At 38.7% G+C, this 22,528-nt stretch overlaps 1 protein-coding gene across 3 annotated transcripts in view; it reads right to left on the reverse strand.

Annotated features, from left to right (window-relative positions):
- Positions 1-22,528, reverse strand: part of prex2 (phosphatidylinositol-3,4,5-trisphosphate-dependent Rac exchange factor 2) — a 152,768-nt gene that overhangs the window by 16,358 nt on the left and 113,882 nt on the right. For 2 of the 3 annotated variants that reach the window (XM_088642288.1, XM_088642289.1), the window contains 5 exons: positions 19,601-19,703; positions 18,826-18,969; positions 18,019-18,133; positions 3,030-3,096; positions 1,342-1,532 (listed from right to left, as the gene is read on the reverse strand). In XM_088642288.1, coding sequence (XP_088498414.1) covers positions 1,342-1,532; positions 3,030-3,096; positions 18,019-18,133; positions 18,826-18,969; positions 19,601-19,703 — 620 coding nt within the window. Of the gene's footprint in view, positions 1-1,341; positions 1,533-3,029; positions 3,097-18,018; positions 18,134-18,825; positions 18,970-19,600; positions 19,704-22,528 lie in introns of those variants that run through there. The other variant, XR_015940745.1, reaches the window with a different exon arrangement.

Here is a 22,528-nt window from a genome sequence, read left to right on the forward strand (position 1 = left end):
AAAATACAGTATTTAAAACTAATAAAATATGTAACTGTCCAAGAAAGCAGGACAGTTAATACGAGATTTGTTGTTAGAAAGTTGAACATATTGAAAACATTGCAGAATGTAAAATAAGTAAATTGAGTCTAACATAGGCCCCTATAACACAACATCCACTCTCTATAGTCTACAGTCTTTGAGCTTCACCGCTTTTGGTTTTCTTTACTGTTCAAGTTGAACATAATCAGTATTATGGTCTGTGGCAGATTGGCTTAAAAAGGGGCAGCAATAACAGGTAAGCTACAGCTAGAGGCCACTGTGTAAATAGCTATAAACACTTGTCAATAGCCACACTGGGTGTGATTATTCTGTAATTGGTAAAGGGTTGACAACTTCACATTCTCACATGGGTGTAAAAGCTTTAATTAGTATGTACAGGGTGTGTACTTGGGTATGGCTTTAAGATATTGGAAGCTGTTGGTTTCTCTTTGGTGTTACCTGGAAGGGTTTACAATAAAGCCTCCTGGACTAAATTGTAATCACTGTAAGTTTTTTGTGTGTTCAGTCTCTTAAAGGTAAGGTCTGCATACTGTCATAATAGTTGCCAGCAAAAACATAACAGGACTAGCTGATGGAAGGTGGAAATAATCATATGAAACATATGCTATGTACAGCCAAAACGTTGTGTTTCCTTTCTTCTTCTCCTTCTCCTTTCTTCTCTTTTCAGCCTGGAATAAACCTATGACTTGTTTGCAGCCTACCCACCCGAACTACATATGCTATGTACTACATAGGACATTGCAGTTAGGACTTTTCTAGGGCATTGCAATCAGAATGAGTACACTCTAATCCCTTAACAAAGATCTGCTGGAGGAGTCTGGTGCCAGCAGGTATGGTAATTCCTTATATTAAAGTCACTGCAGTTACATAAAATGATAACGATAACCATTCAGAAACTCAAATAAATGAAAGTATAAGACAATTTTTATAGGGATTCTTTCTTCCTTTGAGGGGAAAAAACGAACTTGCACCAAAGATCAGATGTGTGTTTTTAAAATATCATACTGAGAAAATGAAATTTGTACCCTGTAGACTTCAAAGCAGATACAAACATTTGAAGGGCTTCAGAAGCATGTCATTAATTCTTTATATATATATATCCATCCATCTTCTAAATGTTTTACCCAATTCAGGGTTGCATGGGAATGTGCAGCTTATCCTGGCAGACAACGGACGAGGTGAGATACTCCCGGGATGGAATGATACTGTAGTACATCACATTTACATGTATTATCTTCCATGCATCTTTGGAAAATATTGACACGTACGGAAAAGAAAGCAAAAAAGGCACACTGTTACCGGTGCACGCCGCTGTTGCACATCATGATATGACAGGCTCCCAGACGGTTACAGAGCTCCGAAGCCACTGACAGCAGACCCACCCCTGAGGCCCCACAGGCAGTGAACTGGCAAGCTGCTGTGCGCTTACAGCTGATGAAAGACTCCATCAATCGATACAGCTCATCCAAGGGATTGAGAGGCCGCATCAGCTGAGAGGAGACAGACAACGAGAGGAGAAGGATGAGAAATGAGCACAGGTTATTATTACATGAGCATTAAGTCGGCATTTCGCCATTCTAAACCATTAAGCTCTCTGGCTGTATTGTGAAGTACTTTAATGTCAGGTTTTTATTGTAGGCATGCAAGTCCGTTTGTGGATGTACGTGGGAATGTATTATAAACGTGGGAGGAAAACTTCCCAACAAACATAGTCACTTTTGACAGTGAATGTGGTAACATCCCCACAATCTGTAAATCAGGTGGCATCATTTAAAATCTAAAAATACGATTCGTTTTGGCCCTATTTCACCCCATGTGGACCTGGAACTTGTTATTAAATAAGTTTATAAATGGTTAGTCTGCTTAAATTTAGTACTAGGGTGCAAGTGTATGTAATGAATATAGTACATGTAAAGGAGGCCAATTTCAGCATAGCATACTGTAAGCTTTGAGCTCCAACAATTTCATGAGATTCACGGTGCTCATAGACAAATAATTAGAAGTTATTCACATTGGGGTCAGCAAAGAATTTACTTTGTCCAATGTATCTACTGGTACACACTGGTTTTTCAAGGACTAGTCTCATATGTTTTTCTTGGAGGCCTGAGATCCAGAGTTCATATTTTCTGGTCTGTCTACTTGACCTGAGCTTGAGCTGTGAATACAGTAGTAATGCAACATACATAGCAGTTTGTGATCTGCATCATTTGCTTGGGTGTCGGATTTGTAACATGTTTGCTCAATGGCCTTGTTGAGGGCTATTGAGGTGTTGGTTTGGCTTTCTTGAAACGTCCACACCTTGTGAGCTATATACGATCACGTACGACTTTGTATGCCAGAGCTATTATTCATGTCCTAACATAAGGTATGATCCCCTCAACCTGTCACGCCCTCTGCAGCCAGAGGGCGCTCCTTCTCTGTCCTGTCCCTAGTTTCCGGTCTGCTGTCCTTCCGGTCCCTCTCTTTCCCTTGGGCTATATATTTCCGGGTCTTGCACTCTGTCCTCGCTCAGCATTGACGTTCGGATGTCCTGAGACCCGCCTAGCACCAGGGCGCCCCACGTCCGCTCCCTAAGGGCATAGGTTTCTATACGGCATTCCTGAACTCTTTGCACTAATGAGCCCGGGCCTTTTTCCCGTCTCGCCGCTACGCATATGGGTCTTTTTCCGCTCTCCTGCTCCCCACGGTTAGTCCCTTTGGACGTCCGTGACACAACCTTGACTTTGGAGATGTTTAGGTTATTGTTGCAGGTGCTATGAAGTCTGTATGTATGACTGTATGTATATATAATGTACACATTGAGAGGCATTAAAAATTTAGCAAGCAATTGATGTTAATTCTCATTTTGCATTTTTATTGTTTTTCAGTACTTTAATATATACAATGCATATTCAGTATATTGTATGGGGTAAATTTCTTCAAAACACACATTAAACAGAACACTGGCGAAAAAACAAATTTTTACACAAATGTTTATGTCGATTTACCTTGTCAATTAAGGCCGCTTTCGGTGTTGAGCTTGGAGGCAAATTGGACTTGTCAAGATAGAAAGCCCTGTTCACAAGGAAAAGATCAAACAGTTACAATAAGAATCAATAGAATAATTTGCTGAATCTGCTCAGAGCACAAGAAATGGCAGGTCTGGAAAATCCCTTATAAATATTCCTTAGGTAATTTTCTAATGAAGGTGGATACTGTCACGATTATCGTCCCTCCTCCTTAAGGGTGCTCCAGCCCTTTCACTTCAGACTTAATTCTGTGCACCTGACCCCTTTTCCCAGCCCACCTTAAAAGCCAGGCGCTGACGTTCAGCCTGGCTCTGCATCTGGTTTCTGCACCGTGCGAGTCCGGGACCTGGAAGCGCCTGGTCCCGTTAAGGTTTTAACCTCTGTTCCTGTTCCTGTTCCTTGTCCGCCGGTTCCGACCCGTGTTTTTAATTCCTTGTTCGGATGGATCGCCTGGCTATGGACTTTCTTGCGTTTTTGGATTCCCTCTATGGTTTACTTTTGGATTGTTTGCTTCGGCCACACCTCCCTCGTGCACCAGCGCACTTTGGACACGACCCCCTGTTTTCATCCCCGTATTCCTGCATGGCTTTTTCCTAGTGTTTCCCCACTTCTTCGGATTGTGTCGTCCGCATAGGGTCCGGAAAGAACTGTTCGTTACAGATACAATCTCTGTAAAATGATCTCCTGAGTTTTTCAAGGATCTTTCTGAATATAGTCTAGCAGCCCATGCAATCTTATGAATCTTGCAAGCTAGTAAATTGTAAAAGGAATCTCTATAAATGAGCTTAGTGTATGTACACAAAAAGAGCATAAAAACAAGCACACTGACAGAAATTAGACATGAAAGTTAAAGCCAGGCATCTACAGTATTTGTTTTATGAGAAACTCAGACTTTATGTGTGCATGTATTTTATGACTCAAAAGCTTCTATACTCATATAGAGGTTCCAAGTTTCAGACTAAGAAATTAGTCATTACTCATTACTTTTAAATTGACAGAGTGGAGTAGTAAAAAATGTATACCACTTCTTTTTATAAGTCTTGGCTTGGGCTATTATTCAAATTCATTTGAATGTTACATGTTTCTCCAAAATTTCAATCTAACATCATTTAGTCATTATACCCATTCAGACCAAGAAAGTATTTACTCCAGGACACCCTCTACTGGTCTTATTGAAAGACAGACATTTAAATTATGGGTCATAAATCATTCTTTCTGCTGCCTTCCGACCCATCACATCCTGTAGATATTTATTTCTTGACTGTGATAGTTACTGGACCTCTGTTTATATGGGCTCTCTGAGTCTCTGGAATTAAATTCTGTCCCTTTTAAAACAGGTCCTATTTTAAAAGCAGTCTTTAAAAGCTCTCTAAAAGAGCAAATAATATAATCCCCCTTTCTAACAAGTTAAGAAAAGCTTAACAGTAACTGGAAACATTCTAACATGCTGACATGACTGATCACTGACTAGTACTCGCTGTATAATGTGTACTGTAAGTCTTAAGGACAGAGCAAACAACCTAGCTGCTCTGGAGACAGCACTGCACAGGAGGCTCAATGCTCAGGGAGCCAACCTGCCCAGGAACTCCTGCTTTAAGAATCTGTCTATCCTTCTATTCAGCTGGAGGATGCCTGCACCGCCTTTTGACATGCTGTAAACTGGATCCAGGAGGTTACAGCTATGAATTTTTTAAAACCTTGAAACCTAAAAGAAATGTCTGGATTTATTCAGACGTTTTATGCAACGTGACAGCCTGTCATTCCCTGTTTCGACCAGCTCTGCTGGTTCTACGTACTGTATTTCTTCTGTTCCTCTCTTTCTTCATCAGAACAGATTAAATTAGAGGGGGCCACACAGTCCATCTAACTCGTTTGTTAGTAATTAATTGAAACAAGGGTCTTATCCAGCTGCATCAGTTTCAAACACATGACTGCGGAGCTTGTTCCACGCTCCCAACAACCTGTGGGTAAATGCCTCCTGTTGTGAGTTATTAATGCACTTCCATGTCATCCTTTGCAGGGTATTAGATTTTCATACTCCCTTTGAGCTTTGAGCAATCCATACAATCTCCTGTCGCAGATTCATTATTTTTACTTTAACAGCTCCTGGTATCCAGGAGTGTTTCTAATTATTCAATCTGCATGTTATCCCCTCACCTCTCAATTTACTATAAAAGTAAAGGGCTCATGAGTTCAGGCAGAGCTAACAGCTAACATAATTGGTTCAAGAAAAACTATCCAGCACCTATGTCATCCTGCAAGAATTGGCAACTAAAGCTCAGCAGGTGTGAGCCTGGTCAGTACCTGGATGGGAGACCTCCTGGGAAAAACTAATGTTGCTGCTGGAAGAGGTGTTAGTGTGACCAGTAGGGGGTGCTCACGATTTGGTATGTGAGGGTTCTAATGCCCCAGTATAATGATGGGGACACTATACTGTAAAAAGGCTCCGTCCATCGGATGAGACATAAAACCAAGGTCCTGACTTTCCATGGTCATTAAAAATCCCAGGGTGCTTCTCAGAAAGAGTAGGGGTTTTACCCCAGCATCCTGGCCAAATTTCCTCCTGGCCTTTAACAATACTGGCCTCCTAATATCCCCATTCTATAAATTGGCTTAATTACTCTGTTCTCCCCACTGAGAGCTGGTGTGTGGTGAGTGTACTGGTACACTTTGGCTGCTGTTGCACCATCCAGGTGGGGCTGCACATTGGTGGTGGTGGAGGGGAATCCCATTTACCTGTAAAGTGCTTTCAGTAGACTGTCCAGGAAGGCACTATATAAATCTAAGGGATATTATTATCAATGAACACTCCTGCGGTAATGGAGGACAGAGTTTCCCATTCAGTTTTGCATGCATTTCCTGATTTCTCATCATAACAGTGATAGTATATCACTTTAATAGCTTCTAACCACAAGCAGTGCGATTGGCGAACACATTTGGCCATGCCCCTCGAACCACACCTACACCATCTACCTCAGTGTAATTTTATTTATTGCACATCTGCAGTCATTGTTTACATGTCTGCATTGTTTACATTCGAACTGTTTACTTGTTTACTTGTACATTGTCTACTGTTTGTTTGTATATTGTCTTTATGCACTGTCTGCACTTTGTGTTTTACACTTTTTTTAACAATTGAGAGACTTTCTGTAAGTAAGAATTCCATTGTACCAGTACATGTACCAGTTACATATGGCAATAAAGTTCAAGTACTGGAGATACTGTATGAGTCCTGTGGGAATGTGATGCAGGCCAAAGCATTTGGTTCCTCTACATACAGTATGGACCAACAGCAGTGGTTCCAGTCTGGAAGAGCAAGAGTGAAGGGGTAGAGGCCTAGTTCTCCTGCGCCTACGCTCTCTTTCTTTCAGGGAACAGTGTATAGCCTTTTAGGTGACAGGTGAAAAATGTTTTCAAAATTTGTCTCGTCACACAAGCTTGAAAAAATAAGCTTACAAGGACACCTGCGCCACAGTGCTGTCCTGCTTTTCAGATCCACTCTTATAATGGACAGTAGCACGTGCAGATGTGCTGTTGCTCTTTTTATATCATAATCAATAAAGAAACTTAGATTTGCAGTAATATTATTACCAGAAAAATAAGTAAATGTGTTCCTCAGTCCTGATTTCCATGTTAAGTTAGACAGCTGTAAAGGTTGTCTGAGTTTGGAAGATTAGCTGCAGGGAATATTCATCGATGATTATTAGGTTATTCAAATAAGATTAATCCCTTGTAATAGGGGCAAGTCCAAATATTAAGTTAATGTTTTTCATTAGGCCAATATTAGATTTCCCTCATAATGAGCCGTTCCTCTGCCAGGGGCTTCAGCTTACAATCTGCCTCTGTCCATCATTTGTCTAGCTCAGCTGGAGCATGTTCCATTAATCACTCAAGGTAAAAAAATTAATTCCTATCAAATTTTTTGTTATGAAAGTAAACGAAGGGAAGAACAGAATGTAACTAGACTACAGAAAAGAGTATGAGAAGTGCCTGGAGTTTTAGATTTCAAATTGAAAGGTTATACAGTAGGATTCAAGTCTGGGTGTGACACTGCTCTTTTTTAGGGCGGTGTAACTAGTACAGTATACCATAGAAACCTGTATTAGTTCCTAATTAAGTTCCACTCTTCCTAATTTATATCACGTAATCTGGATTCTGATATAATTAGTAAACTAGTCATGTTTATAGACTATGTCAAAATAGGAGATGATGCTTAATGTAGACAAGTGCAGTGGAAGCAATAAAAAGACGAACAACATGTTAACATATATAATTATGAGTGTAGAATTCACAATAACTGATGTTAAGTTAAAATTGTACAAGGCACTAGTAAGACCACATTTAAATGTACTGGACATCTTTTTGTCATCAATTTAAAATAAAACATACTGTATTGCAGCTGTGCAGTCCAGAGAAGAGCAGCCAAATACATTTCCTGTAATTAATAGAATGCCCTACATTGTGTACAATTGAACATTTTTAGTTTTGTATAGTGGTGACTTCTGGAATCTGATCCAAGTATTTGACATCTTCATAGGCACTGGCAAAGTCAACCCTGTGGACTTTCTCAGAATTAACAGTGAAACACTGGCCAGAAGACACACTTAATGGAGAACCAGGAAGTACCAGGAGACATTGTTTTATGCAACGAGTTGTGAGTGTATTGAACAAGCTACAGTACATGTTGCTACATCTTATTATAAGAAACAGCTGGATGAGCCCCTCAGATTAATTAACTACTCACTTTCTTAGCAGGCTAGATGGGCAGAATAGATTCCTTCCATTTGTAACAACCTTGATTTGTTATGGTGAACCCTTGAAAAAGTGCTTTATTCACATTATTTCAGTTTGCTGCCCGGTTCTATAAATGGATACAAATACAAGTCTGCCAAATTAATAATATTTAAAGTGCAGAAATGTGCACCTTTATAAAAGATGATGACTCCCACTACATGAGTCAATGTAAGTTAGAAGTGGCATTACATTATTTCATTTAACTGCTTTTGCTGATGTTTCACTGAATGAGAAGTGACAATCACTCATTTCAACATCAGACTGCAGAACAATTACCTGGAATGCCACTCCATACAGTCTGGAGAACGCGTCTTCAATACATACAGTATTTCTGACAGAAATGGCTGGTACCTGATATCCTTCTCTGATAATAATTACAATAACAATTCAAATCATTTGTGTAGTATTTTCATTCCAAAGGATCCCAAAGTGTTTTCCATATAGGAGGGGATTTACTTCCTATAATCTATATCATATAATCTTTTTCCTAGATACGGAGGTTATGTAGAATGTTAACAGTGTCTACTGTATAGGCGCACAATAGTGTACACACAAACTCTGAACAAAAACTAACCTCATTACTACTGAATGCCAGTATGGATAATTTATTACCATTCTATACATGGGTTTATGAAAATGATGATTAATGGGATATCTGTTAAACCTTCACGTATGCAATTTAATATAATTGAGGACTGACATACAGACAGTTGACATTTGGCTCAGTACAGTATGTTAATGAGCATGTTCCTTGTTTTCTGCAAGAGAAATATGGACCACTTTATTCCCACCGAAGATTGTAGGAAGAGCAGTAAGAATGGGAATTAAGAAGAATGCCTGAAAGCAAATCAAATTGTAATCATACATTCTTGACTTTTCAAAACCACATCTCAGTGCTAGATGTTTAAAGATATGCATTCATTTTTATTTACCTTCTTCTCTTATTTTGTGTATTTGACATTTCTGTGAACCTTTGGAAATTTAGGTTTCCTGAGAGAACAGTCACTGGATAGCATACTAATTCTTAAAGCACTCTCCATAATAACTACTGGGTTATTTTATTCCTTTATCAAGTTTTACAAGACGCTCTAATGGAAATATTGGACGCCTGCCAGGGGATGTTCCACTCTCAACAGAACTTTTGAGGCCAAGTGAAATGAGGTATTTCAATCACTTTGTTTAATCTTCATATAAGAAGGGGCACTCCAAAGCTATTACTCTGATAGATCATTAACAGTATGTAATTCCCATGCCAGCAGGTTCAGCTATGTACTTTTCATATCAGCGGCACTTACAGCACTAATGCTGTTTAGAAAATGCTGAGAAAATGTTTCTGTTTGTCCAAATGCAAAATGGGAAAATTGAAATGTATGAAAAATACAGAACTCTAGCAGAATACTACAGAGACACAGCCCTATTTTGAGACAAATATTATACAGAAAAAAATGTATTCTGTAAGTTAATGACAAATCCATTGCCTGTGGAAAAGTTTATGATAAGGTTTGTATGGCACCAGTAGTGTGGATCACATATGATATTCAAGTCAGCTACTCTCCAACTTACAGAAACCAATCAATACTTGGCTTTTCTGCTGCTGATGTCACCAAAAGCCTGCAAATGGGGAGTTTGAACAGGGTGTTTTAAATGGACCATAGGGATGTTCCTCCATTCAATCTTGGAAGCAAAAATTCTATTTACTCACACTGAAGGAGCTACTCAGCACACCCTAAAGATGATATACAGTAGCAAAAGAGCAGACCAGTTTACCACACTGATACAGACTGAAATAGGACATTTTCAGTTGACTTTACCCAGTGTGAAGAACATTTGCATTGAAGGATGTAGGGGTTACTTTAATATTGATGTTGCAGTATTTATGGGTAGAATACAAGTTTCAAAATGAAGATTATCGTGAATATGGACAAACTAAAGTGAGATTAGCATTGTGGCCTTACAGTGCTGGGGCCCTGAGTTCAATTGCTGGGGTGCTATCTGCATGGAGTTTTTCTGTTCTCCTTGGGTTTCCTCCAAGTAATCTGGTTTCCTTTCACAGGCCAAAAAACATACTTCACAGGATGTCATCTATAAAATTGGCTCTGGTGTGAGAGTGCGTGTTCATGTCAGTCTGCCCTGTGATGGACTGGCGTCCCATTCAGGATGTACTGTATCCCATCTTGTGCCCTTTGCTTGCCAGGATGGGCTCTGGCCTTCCCTTCCCACTCTGTGACCCTGGGTTGGATAAAGCTGTACGAAAATGGATGGATGAAGTAACAAATTGCCATACAAATTGGCATACTCCAAACATTGCCATTAAAGGCTCACCAAAACATTATGTGACCACCACTGACTTCAGGTAGACTTTTCTTAGTCTGTCCTGAATCCACAATATCCAATATATCCAAGCCAATATCCAGGGGGGGCTGTCATCCAAGTCAACACACCAACTGAAGCTGTGCTACAATGTTCCAGCCCGTAACATTCCCACAGTGCATTTACACTTTCTTTCACTAAGCGAAGGCATGACTGCAGTGAGATTAAAGCCACCCGTCTTGTGTGCAACAATCATCCATAAGTGCAAATTCAGATGCACCCATTTCTTACTAAGCATGGGTAGCAACACTTCTGTCATTTCCTAAATGATAAATGAAATAAATGAAAAGTAAAAACAGGGGGTGAGCGCTCCACAGTTTTCACCTGGCATATAAAAGCAGAATAGTATGCAAAGAGGTCAAGTGGTTAGCAAGGTACATAATCATTCTTATTCAGAAGTGAAAATACTGTACATATCACATTTCTAAGTTACATTTGTCTATACAGTATGTACATATGTGTGTGAGTGTGAATGTTTTTTATACATGAAGAATTAAATTACAAAGCTTTGTACGATGGGAAAGAGATTGACGTCTGCTCCGCCACAAACCTGCAGACGAGAGAGCTACATCAGAGTAGACATGCCTCAGTGAAGCACCTGGCAGAGACGCGATATGGTTCTGTTTGACATGAAAATGGGAGCAGAAGAGTTGTGTCCAGCAGTTTGGAATTACATTCCTTAATGAGGTCTGCACATGTTAAAGGATCAAATATGAATGAGAGTGAATATGTTTCTGAAACATAAGTCCTTAAAAGGCTATAGCTTGCAGATGGGGAAAGCACATTCCCAAAGGACTCCTAGGCTTTCAGTGTAAACTTTTCATATATGCCTGGACAGATGTTAACAAAGCTGTTACATTGTTAATGTGGAGCACTGCTTTGAGTTCTACAAACAGGTGTCATTTGGTTATGGCCACTCTATGGGCTTTAGTGTCAAGTCCAGCTGCCAGCTGAGTTAGGAGTCCGGCTACCAAGAATCAACATAAAACTTATTTTATTTAAAAATAGATAACATTAATCAAATGAATTTGTCTGTTGTGATCTCTCATGAGCCTCACCTGGTAAAATAATTTTGACTGCAGCCAGACTTTGAGGAGCATGAGCATAAAGTAGTAGACCACTGCACTGGCCTTTGAGGCTTCACTCCCACAGGTTAGTTTTATGGGTAGCTTTAAATCATGCAATGCTAAAGGTTTACACAGTAGTGTTCTCCAGAGATAATGGAAAAGAAATCTTCCAACTGGTGTTTTTGCTATACAGTCATGAAATTTTGTTATTTGCAAACATCAGATGAATACGAATTAGATCAATACAAAACATTCAAAGCATTTTTATTTTTGGCTAATCCCCTCCATTTTATCATTTTAAAAGAAAATACGGCTTTCAAGTGACCACAAACATTAGGACATAATCACTTGAGGTACAGTTCATTTTTGAACTGCTGTGGAGGGAAGAGCAGATAATGGAAACATCTGACGCACAAAGCTTTGCTTTCTCTTTACCATATAGTGAAGAGAATAGTATAGTAATAGTATAGCATTGCATCCAGTATGAACTTTAGGCTGTTTCAAACATGCCTGCCTATTTTAAAAAAACAAACAATAAAAGGCAACTACTTAGTTATTGTACTGTATATAAATATGCTTGTACTGCTTAATTAATCTTAGAAGACCTGAAACTGAAATTCATTTAGCTGGATTACAATATTTATCACTCCAATCAGATACTTCGCTGGAACAGAAATCTCTTTATGACAACTACAGAATCCTGCCGGGCAACTCCCTCTAGGACCAGACAATACAGATTGTTTGTCTAATCCTGTTTGTCATGGATGCCAACATAGGACATCCCATGCACATGCCAAAACTGCAATCATCAACCGAAAATAATCGCCAGCATCAGATCCATCACTAACAAACTTAAACACAGCACCAGAGGTTGAGTGTGCAAAGAGAACGATCTTCAAATACAGTACAGCAGTAAAGAAGAGCTGAATGACAGACTGTGAACAATACAAACTTCATAAGCAGAATTGTTTTCTGCTTTGCCACTGAGAAATGTCAAATTTCTAGCAACACTAAAATTGCTCCTATGGGACTCCTGTTATCCAAAACACCCTTCATCCATCTCCCTTATATAATACAAATCCAGCGAGTGTATTCTAACCACATGGAGGCTCTAAATAAATCCTTGAATGAAGAACTGTGCTGTATTTGGCAACATTTCTCTAACTTTGAAGTCTTGCTGATGCAGGGAAATAAGAGACAGACACTCTGTTAGGGGAGCTAAAAAAAACTGCAATGAATTATTGCTTCTAATAGGCCTGCCAAAGATTACTTAACTATTGTGAATTCCAGGCCAATTAAATACTATGCATGATGTATGGCCTAAATGTTCTTCCTGGCAAAGGTAATTTAAGCTTTCAATGCCCAGACAGTAAGATAACCCAGATTCAGGCTACACCAAGGTAATGCTCATATGACATCCATGTTGGGGCTAGAACTTTTCTTGGTACCAATTTGTCTAATTTATTATTTCAGGATATTATTAAGTATACTTTGCTTCATAGTTCATTGTCGTATAATTTAAATGCAAATATGTAAGGAATCATTTCCAAATTCATTTGGCTTCTACATACAGTAAATACTATTCAATCATTCTAATCTTTGTGTTTCATAAAGCGAAGAGTTTACATTTCACACTAATTTGCTGCTACAATATACAGTACTAATCAACACAGAACTGTATAAATATAAACTTGCCATAAAAATCTATAACCCGAACCATTTAATATTATAACCATTCTTTTCTAAATAAAACGACTCTAGCAGCTATGAAGAAGGCTGTTTTAGTGATTATTGGTAAGCTTCTGTAAAGCACATCTCAAAATGTGAAGCAGCAGATGTCAGCAGGGAATTATTTGAATAATGTTGCCTCTGTGAAATGTGGTTCTGTCCCCTTTGCTCTGTGATGTGCCTAACTCAATATGCAGGTTCTGTTGTTATTTATTACGTATTTTGTTGCAGACTACAGTGGGTAGCAGAGGGTACTGTCTGCTCAGGCAGAATCACTATTTCTTGGAGAGAGAGGAACTTCTAAGGAGGCTTCAAGAGATGATTGCACCTGTCTGGTGAGGAACTGACACCAAGAAATCTGATTGCGGATTAACCCCAGTCTCCTCTGCTTATTAACACAGAGGAAGCCTTGAGCGGACAACTAGAAAGCATCACAACACTTCGTATTTGAAAGAAACATACAAACAACAGAGGTAGATTTCCAAGTTAAGTGCCCTGAGTGTATGTTTTCTCTCGTTTTTGTCTGCTCCTCTTCTGTGTCTAGTGGTGTTGTCTGGTCAGTGGTGTTGGTCTGGAAGTGAGGCTCTTGATCCTACATTCTAAAGTGTCATTCTGTGAGCCAGTGTGTTTGTAATATTTCCCATCTTAGAGCTGTCATTGCCTGTAGGTTTTGCAATGTGTGGTTTCAGGCATTCAACAAAGAGTACTGATCTAGGATGTCTGCCTTTTGCTAGAACCCAAGCTACCATTTACAAATGGCACAATTTTATTATGTTCCACTCCATTCTCTTCCGTTTGCTATCTGTTTTTGTTGTTACAACAGAAGAATCTATGACGGTTAAATAAGCCGACACCAAAATCTTCATTACAATTCCATTATGTCTAGAACTGTGCTTGAAATAAAACAAAACTGTAACCCACCTGCTGGCTGTAAATCCCAGACAAGAGCCTGGCATTGACTCTCTAATAGAAGTAGGAAGTCTCAGAACAACAAAATGTCAGGAAACACTTGGTTTGTGATTTGAAATTGGCAAAGGCAATGAAAGATTTGATTGAATTTAATTTTGATTGAATCAGGACCAAACACTTTCACAAAACTAAAAAATGGCTTCCTTTTGTGGACAAGATATTTCAAAGATCTGAAGAAGCAAAAGGTAAACGTTCACCACCTATGGTAGCTTTTGGGGAGTTACCTGTACTGTAGGTCATTACCTTTGTAAGATGAGCAGGTTATACTGACAATTTATATTCTCATTTCCAGATTTATAATGAGCAATTTTGAGTGTGATCCGGAAGTAAATAGAGTGATACAATGAGGACAAAAGTTCAGAGGTTTGAGTGTGTCTGAAAGTTAAATGGATACATTTTAGTGTTCCTGAGTGAATAGTGAAGATAACATTTTAACTCATAACACTTGGCTAGCAATCACTTGTTACATTCAAGAGGATTAAAAAGTACTTGCAGATACCACAACTATGGATGATTTCCAAGGATAATAAGGTGCTGCAGGAAACGATGTTTCCAGTACTGTTCGCATCATCCTAATCTGAGGCGAGCATTAAATCTGAGTCATGTTATTGTACTACTAGATCACTGTGGTAACATCTTTCATAAGGGAGGTGGGAGAGGTAATTTCATATTCCATGCTCTGAAAAGGAGGTGATTTAACTGCTGCAATGCTTGTGCCTGTTAGTTTTCTTACATGCCACCCTGGTCTGTCCATATCACTGCTGTATATGGACTCACTGTACAGATTTTTGTCTGATATAAGATTAAATCACTTTATTGGCCAAATACAATTTCTTACATTAGGAATTTTTCTTTTCATATACCCCAGCTTGCTCTCCATGAGACATACAGACAGGGAGAGAAGCATGGGGTCAGAGCACAGGGTCAGCCAGTGTACAGCACCCCTGGGTTAAGGGCCTTGCTCAGGGGCCCAATGGAGTAGGATTCCTCCACCAGCCATGGGATTTGAACCGGCAACCTTCCAGCCACAGGCGCAGATCCTTAGCCACAGAGCCACCACTCCGCCGCAGATGTAATCAGATATTACATCTGATATTACAGTATTCTACACTTTCAGGCTGCCTGTAAAAGAAATCTATTTTGGGGTACGGTACAATGGTATTGCACATTCCAGAAATGAAGTTCCTTTGGGTAAAAAAATAATGTGAAAGTAATCTTAAATGAAAATAAATGAACAAATGCTTTGCTGTACCAATAGGCTATGCACAAGAAGTAGCAGCTTGTATCCGCTCTCTATATTTTGCAGACAGTGAAAGGGAAGAAAATAGTTGAAAGCTGAATCAGACCCTGTAATAGACAGTGATCTCAATAAAAATTAAAAATTCAGAGCAATGTCCACCATAAACTAACTTTTGAGATATTTGCTCAGGTTTCTGATCTGATAAAATAACTGGAGGAGGCTGCCAGACATAAAACATTGTTTGACACACTGGTGCTTGTAATACCATTGATAAACTTGGAATACAGTATGTCTATGCAATTAAGTGTGTTAAGATGAGATGAAGAAGCTAACAATTGCATTTCAGACTATTAATCAAAGATTTTATTGACAGCTTCTCAGTTCATCAATTTAAGGACATTAAAACATTTCAGATTCAGGGAAAGATCTGCCTGTCATTTTGTAATGCATTAGGTTTTGCTGGAGCAAACTGTTACACATTTGCAATTACAGACATATTCTTCTGCAATGGTGAAGGATATTCTCACAAGCCAGACAAAGTATCTTAATTGGGCACATGACATTTTCAAGGCGGGGAACATTGCCCCCTTTCTTCCTGTTGTCCAGTAATGTAAAATCAATGTCATGAATCACATAGTCACACATGCCAATAATTCCATCTGTCAAGCAGGTCATTTTTCCTTGTTAGAAAAAGAAGTACTTCATACAATCCAAATGGTGCAGCACTATATAACGTATACTGTAAATCATAATCAGGAATTACAAGCCTACTGTAGACAATGTAGATCCTTGCTCTTTTGATAGATTTGGTTAATTACATTATACATTATTTTGACCCCCAAAATAGTATTCTTATTTGTTTTAATTTCAGTTTTCTTTCATCGTTATTAAGGGTTCAAGAAAAAATATTACTGTACTGTACATAAAGCTTTTAACGATTGATATATTGTGCTTTGCTAACTCACAAGTGTTGCTTTGACATAAGATGATTACTGAAAGGTTTGTGAGAAACACAGCTGTATGTAGATGGGGATCTCTTTAGCATGACAGATCAACAGCACTTTTTTACAGGACGTTCATCTCCCTTTAGTGAAGCAAGATGTGCTTGTCAAGCTAAAACTTCTGTTTTCATTTTTTTAACAGCTGTTAAATTGATTTCATCACAAAAGTTTAGTTTGAGGAAAAGTCTCAGGTTCTGCCAATAATTAGCTCCAGGGTATAAATATATGTAGCTAGAAAACGTTTTCCAGCATTTGTCACACTATACACCTACCTGCCGCTTTCAATCATTTTTGCTGATGTTTTCAAAACTGACCTCTTCACAGCAACGACAGCAGTGCTCTGCCCAAACACCCACCCTTCTCCCCAATACCTCAACATATCCATAAACTGCAATAACACAAATCTACTTCTATTGTGTTACTCCACTCCTTGATGTCTGGAAAGATAAAATATTTTACACAGCCCTGAATCTGTCACAAAATGCCTTTTAATCCACGTGCTTTTTGTCACCCAAATAAAACCACTAATTTTTAGATCTGCTAGTGTCTGTCTGTCTCTATGCCTTTAGGTTTGCTAGTCTCTATTCACACTGTCCACACAGATGTCCTACCCTGGTCTCAGACTACAGCCATCTATCCTTCTCTTCAGCCGTGCATCGTTTCACGAAAGTCTTTAACAGACTCATCAATCTTTTATTTAATTTACCCTTTTGGGATCTGACTACCTTGTTCATATGGCTAAGCATCGACTTTCACATCCAGCATCAAAATCACAGCACAGCTGCAAATATTCTAGGCTACCACCCTATCTAGTGTTTCCACAACTAGTGTCTTACTTTTCTTTTCTCTTTGTATAAAACTATTAAAACATTTCACGTGAATGTGTAACTAAATCCCATTGGATCTACTTGATCTCCAGATCACACAAATGAGATTATTAATTGGCATAAGCATTATCTCCTGCTTCAAAGCTTTCAGTCTTTCTTTCCATCTCCAAGATCCCTGTTTGTAAATGGTGCCTGCACTCAGTCTTTGTTCCATGATGTCCAACTCTGGCCTTGGTGTTCAGGCATCCATTCTTTACTCCAACTTTATCCAAACTAGGTGCCCATTAATCTCACGTTGACTTCACTAGTTAGGAATCCAACAGCCTTGTCCACATGGCTAGGCATAGCCCTTCAATCCAAGCACCCACACTCAGATCGGTAATCACACTCTCAAAACTATTTGCAACACCATGTTATCACCCTTAATTTCATGTGATTCAAATGTTACTGCTTTTATTTTCTGCATTCCATTGCAAAGGGCCTAGTTTACTTCAATCCAAACATGTATTATACATAAAAGGGTGTCCTTTTGGAGAAATTGGCCTGGTGAACATCCTTCAAATCAAATATGTTAAGACAAAACTCTTTGTCCACTGCCAGTAAATACTGGAGCAGTCATCTTTTTACGCCGTGGTAAGACATCATACTTTTTTTAAAAAATCCTGCATTGCCTTAAAAAAATCTGTACCTGTGCTGGTCAGTTAAACAACTATGTTTTTAGATAATGTATGTAAAATAGTATAACATTTTTACTTTAAAAGACTAAGAACTATAAAAGAAAAAAAATACTAAAAAATAGCTAAATGGATTAAGTTAATAAAACTGCCTTGTCTCCTCAAAACTTTTCTCAAAATATCAAACTTAATGGACTCAAAATTCACCAGGCACCCACCACAGCAAAAGAGCATTTACCTCAGGTCTATAAACAGAAGGGAAATCAATTCACTTAGGCAAGATGAACAATTAACACACCTGAGCCTCTGGTAGTACTGCTTAACCTTTTCCAACGCAGCTGCATTAATCTGGGCTTGAAATTCTTCCACAGATACGTTGTCTCTGTAGTAGTATCCTTCCATACTTTCCAGTGCTGTGGGAAAACACAAAGACCTTTGTTACAACTCATATTTAAACAATGAACAGAAATGCAGCAAAGTCGGTAAAGACAGTTAAATGGAATAAAAATCCCAAACGCTATTTTTTCTAGTTCCTGTAAATGGCAGGTCAAAAGGTCATATACTGTATAATGAACAGTATACAGTATATGCTGATTCATGAACACATTACTGCCCATGTTGGCCATGTTGTGCAGAAACAAATACACTTTTGGATGTTGGATGTACTGTATCGCCAGGTACAGTACTGTATATGCATTTTTGAAATGCTCAAGTTTAAGAGATTTGCAGCATGGATAATTAATGAATCTGTTTGGAATGTGCATTAGGAATGGCCCTGCAGCCAGCACTCCTGAGAAAGATCTTTATTAATTCATGAGTTCAGGGCCTGGATTTTTGCTGCACAGAATATAAACAACGACAGGGGCTAGATCACAGTAAACAAGAGGCTTCAGGAAAAGCACTCATGGGCTTCCCAGCCTTAGACTGTATATTTAGTAGGCATGACAGCTTTCTTCCTTAATTTACTACCACTAGATCCTTTAAAATACAGATACGCTGTAGTTTAAATGTCACTGTACTATCAATTATCACTTTATGCTTCATGATCTTTGTATATGATTAATACAAAGTAGAATTCCGTTCTACTCAATCGGGGATAACACACCCTGGGTGAAGAGGACTGGGTACACTTTGAATCCCCCGCCGTTCTTAAGTCTTTGTGGAAGTTGGTTAAAGTTATAACTTTCAAGATAGAAGTAAACCTTCAGGGCCTGACGAGTCCCCTCCACCTGGTATGAGATAGGCATATCTGTGGAAGTGAACAGAGAAAGCTCTTATCAAAACAGGCTCACAAGTCTGTCACTGGCAAGATTCAGAGGCACACACACGATAGTGGAAATTCACAGGACATAATGCTTAGTTCTTCCCAACCAGTCTTCCTGGCATTTCTGTATCAATACAGTAAAACCTCAATATTCAGAAGTTCTACATTCACAATATTGCCTAATTGCAGAAAATTTTAAGTGACCACTTTATCAGCATTTGCAGACCAAAACGGCTGCTTTGCTCACTCTCACTCTCCTGTGTAGGTCTCTGTAGTAAAGGCATAGCTTGGTTTACGTTAAGAACATGTTTACGTAGAAGTACATCATGGGTTATGCTTTAGTTATTCAGGAATGTGTAGATGAGTTGAGTGTAGACCAGTAATCAGAGCCTGTATGTGACTCAGTGTTGTGCTACAAAAAAAAAAGAAAATTTATTTTCAATATAAATTGTTAATCCCAAACTGAAATAGTGTAATGAACCACATTCTGCAGGGCAACGCATAACCACAATGTCTCAAAAGTTAAGGAGGTTTATATTATTGCATTTCTAATGGCTATTTTTCATGATAAAGTATGTGATGTAACAGTGAGATTCATCTTAAGGTTCGTACATACTTGCCACCAATGGTTCCCCTTCAAACTGTCGAAAGTAGAAAGTCACCTTTTCAAGGTCTATTAGGGCCACCTGTGTGTCTTCCAACATAGCCTGCTCATCCATCTAAAGGCACAATAAAAGCACAGTCAAGCTCCCTTCACCTTACGATTTAGCTACTTTGTATATTTTGAACACAAAAGATCAGAGCAAAATGCACAAGTGAGGATGCAAAGACATTTCTTTCAGTATTCCATTTAGTTTATACATTAATGTGATCTGATGTGAAATACATTATTCATAAAGTAAATGTACACTAAAGGAAATGGTACAGACATTTATTCTTGCATAATTATACAGTACCTTGAAGGCCATTAGCAAAATTAAAATGCTGCAACAAAATCTTGGGCTCAACGACAACCATTTTTTCCAGTGTTCTTTGGTAATAAATAAACAGAATGAGCCTGTGGTAGAATATAGCCTCTTGCTAGTAATAGAAAATGTCATCTTAAAATTAGTTTATCTGTTCTAAAATTATACTGTACATGCAATGATATTTGGGCTCATGATACTATTTGAAATATCAATACAGGTTTAACCTTCAGAGTTGGGAATTCATATTCTTAACTCTCACTTGAATCATAATGTGACACACATTAAGTATTGGTTTGTCATTTGCTTGTGGCTGATAGGTTAAAGTCTGCATTTAATCCAGATCTTAACGGTTACTATAAAAGCTGCAACACTGCAGTAGGCCAACCTTGATATACTGCATACACCAATGTGGTCTTTATTTTATATTCAGGGTCAGATTCTAATTATTGATCACAAAAAAACATTACAGGACACATAATTTGTTTATAGAATTAGTCAGATACCAAACACTTCTGAAGGACTATTTTTCCATGTGTGAAGTAAATGATCAATATTAAGGTGTTTAAAAATTCACTAGCATTACATCTCACTTAGGAATTCAAATGTAATATCCTGGCATATGATGAGATGCTAATCGGTGTTTCTGTTTACATGAGAGAAAGATTGCTGTTTACCTCAAAATTACCATTAAAAAAACAATGCTTAGAAGAACTGATTGCCAGATCTCTTATTTTCTACAGTGCTTGGACATGCAAAGGATTTGAAGCATATATGCCTTGGATATGCACACTGCATGGAGAATGCACACCATAGCCTGCAGTGACTGAGAGTCAGCAAACACGTGGCAGTAAAGCCTATACTGGTAGAGACTGGAAGTCTGTAAGCAGTGTAAGAAAAAATAGCTCTGGCTGAAAGTGAGGTAGTGAGGTATGACTTCCTACAACAGAATGGATGAGAACAGATTCTACATGGAACTGCGTGGAACTGCCAGAAGGGGAAAATGAGCCAAAGTGATGTCCTGAGAGCACATGGTGGGCATGAGAGGCAGCTAGAGGAAGCTAGAAGAGAGAGGACACTGCACCAGTTGGACACCATGGGTGGGGGGGTAAAGAGCGGGAACCAATTGACATGCAATCAAGATAATAGGGGTGGGGATGGTTGTGAATGGGACCCCTGATCCTGCAAAGACTGATACCATTTACACCCTTGGGACAAAGTGGGCAACGGTGACTGCTTGTGGGCTCCTAAAGGGACAACAAAAAGGAGGACTGGGAAAGGGGGAGAGATGAGACAACAATGACAGGCCGTGAGCATAGGTTGGACGCACAACCAGAAATGGAGAGAAAGGGGAGAGGGGAAAGAGTGGGAGTGAGCAAATGTGCAGAGATTGCAGAAAAGGAGAGAAGAAGGGTAATGGGAAAGGAAGTGGACAAAGTTGTTACAGAGATCCAAGGATGGTTGATGACAGTAAGATTACTGGAAGAAAGAGATGCATCATGGCAGGTGCAGGAAGCTGCATGTTTTCCACGGAGAGGCTGAGGTTGAAGAGCGGATTGTTTCAGAAAAGCCAGAAAAGGCCAAGAACCACAGGGAGAGGTGCAATCTGCAGATCTAGCAATGCTGAGTAAGAGAGATTTCTGCCACTGACAAGACCGGATATCTGAGGGCTAGAAAAGATGGAGGAAAAGGGTTGCACACCAGGAGAATATTCAAGTACTGTACTGTATGTAAGAAAGCAGAAGTGTAATACTGTATAACAATTTGACATTATCCTGAACTTCGGTTTAACAATTCCATTTGATCAAAAAATGCAGGACATGCATCTGAAGATACCTTTGATACCTTTGTTAACAAAAAACATCAAACTCAAACATCATGAAAAACATCACAGCCAATTTAAACTGGAGCATGAAGAAACCTTAAGATTCAAGTCTAAAGAAAAACATCCCTGAACCATACAACACAAATTTAATTTTTTATGTCTGATGGCTCACCTCCTGAGAATTAGTACTTTAATATTGTCCTTCAGTATGACTGTAACAGTAGTGTGTTATAAATATTTACATATACATTTAAAGCACTGGTTTAATATCACTGAATAGTACTGATCTTGTATCTGTTTTGAGATATTTATTAATGTAAAACAAATCCTGATAGTGCTGCCTCCCCATCAAAAAGGGAGAGCAGCACTTGTTCTTAAGTTAGACTTTCAAAACTTTGTCCACTTAAGTTAGGATTAGGATATTGGCTGTGAATAAGGATCAATTCTGGTTAATACTATTTTAAAGCACAATCCCTCCTTCTAATAATATTAAGTTTCTTAGCTGTTAATGTTTGAAGACAGAAATACAGAGGCTCAGTAAATCATTGTTCCAAAGGGGGGATTATAGGGGACATACTGTAGCAACCTTGTTGCAATCATTAAGTTTGGGTTAAGAATATTGGACAGGTGAAAATAAAACATTTATCAAAGGAAGAAATAATTAAGAAACTGTCACAGAGGAATCAGGAAGAATAAGGAAAAAATATCAATTAAATGCTACTCTATTGTTCTTTGAAGCCTTGATCATGTTAAT

This window comes from Lepisosteus platostomus, chromosome 8, assembly GCF_059453375.1.
Source record: "Lepisosteus platostomus isolate fLepPlt1 chromosome 8, fLepPlt1.hap1, whole genome shotgun sequence".
Classification (NCBI taxonomy): domain Eukaryota; kingdom Metazoa; phylum Chordata; class Actinopteri; order Semionotiformes; family Lepisosteidae; genus Lepisosteus; species Lepisosteus platostomus.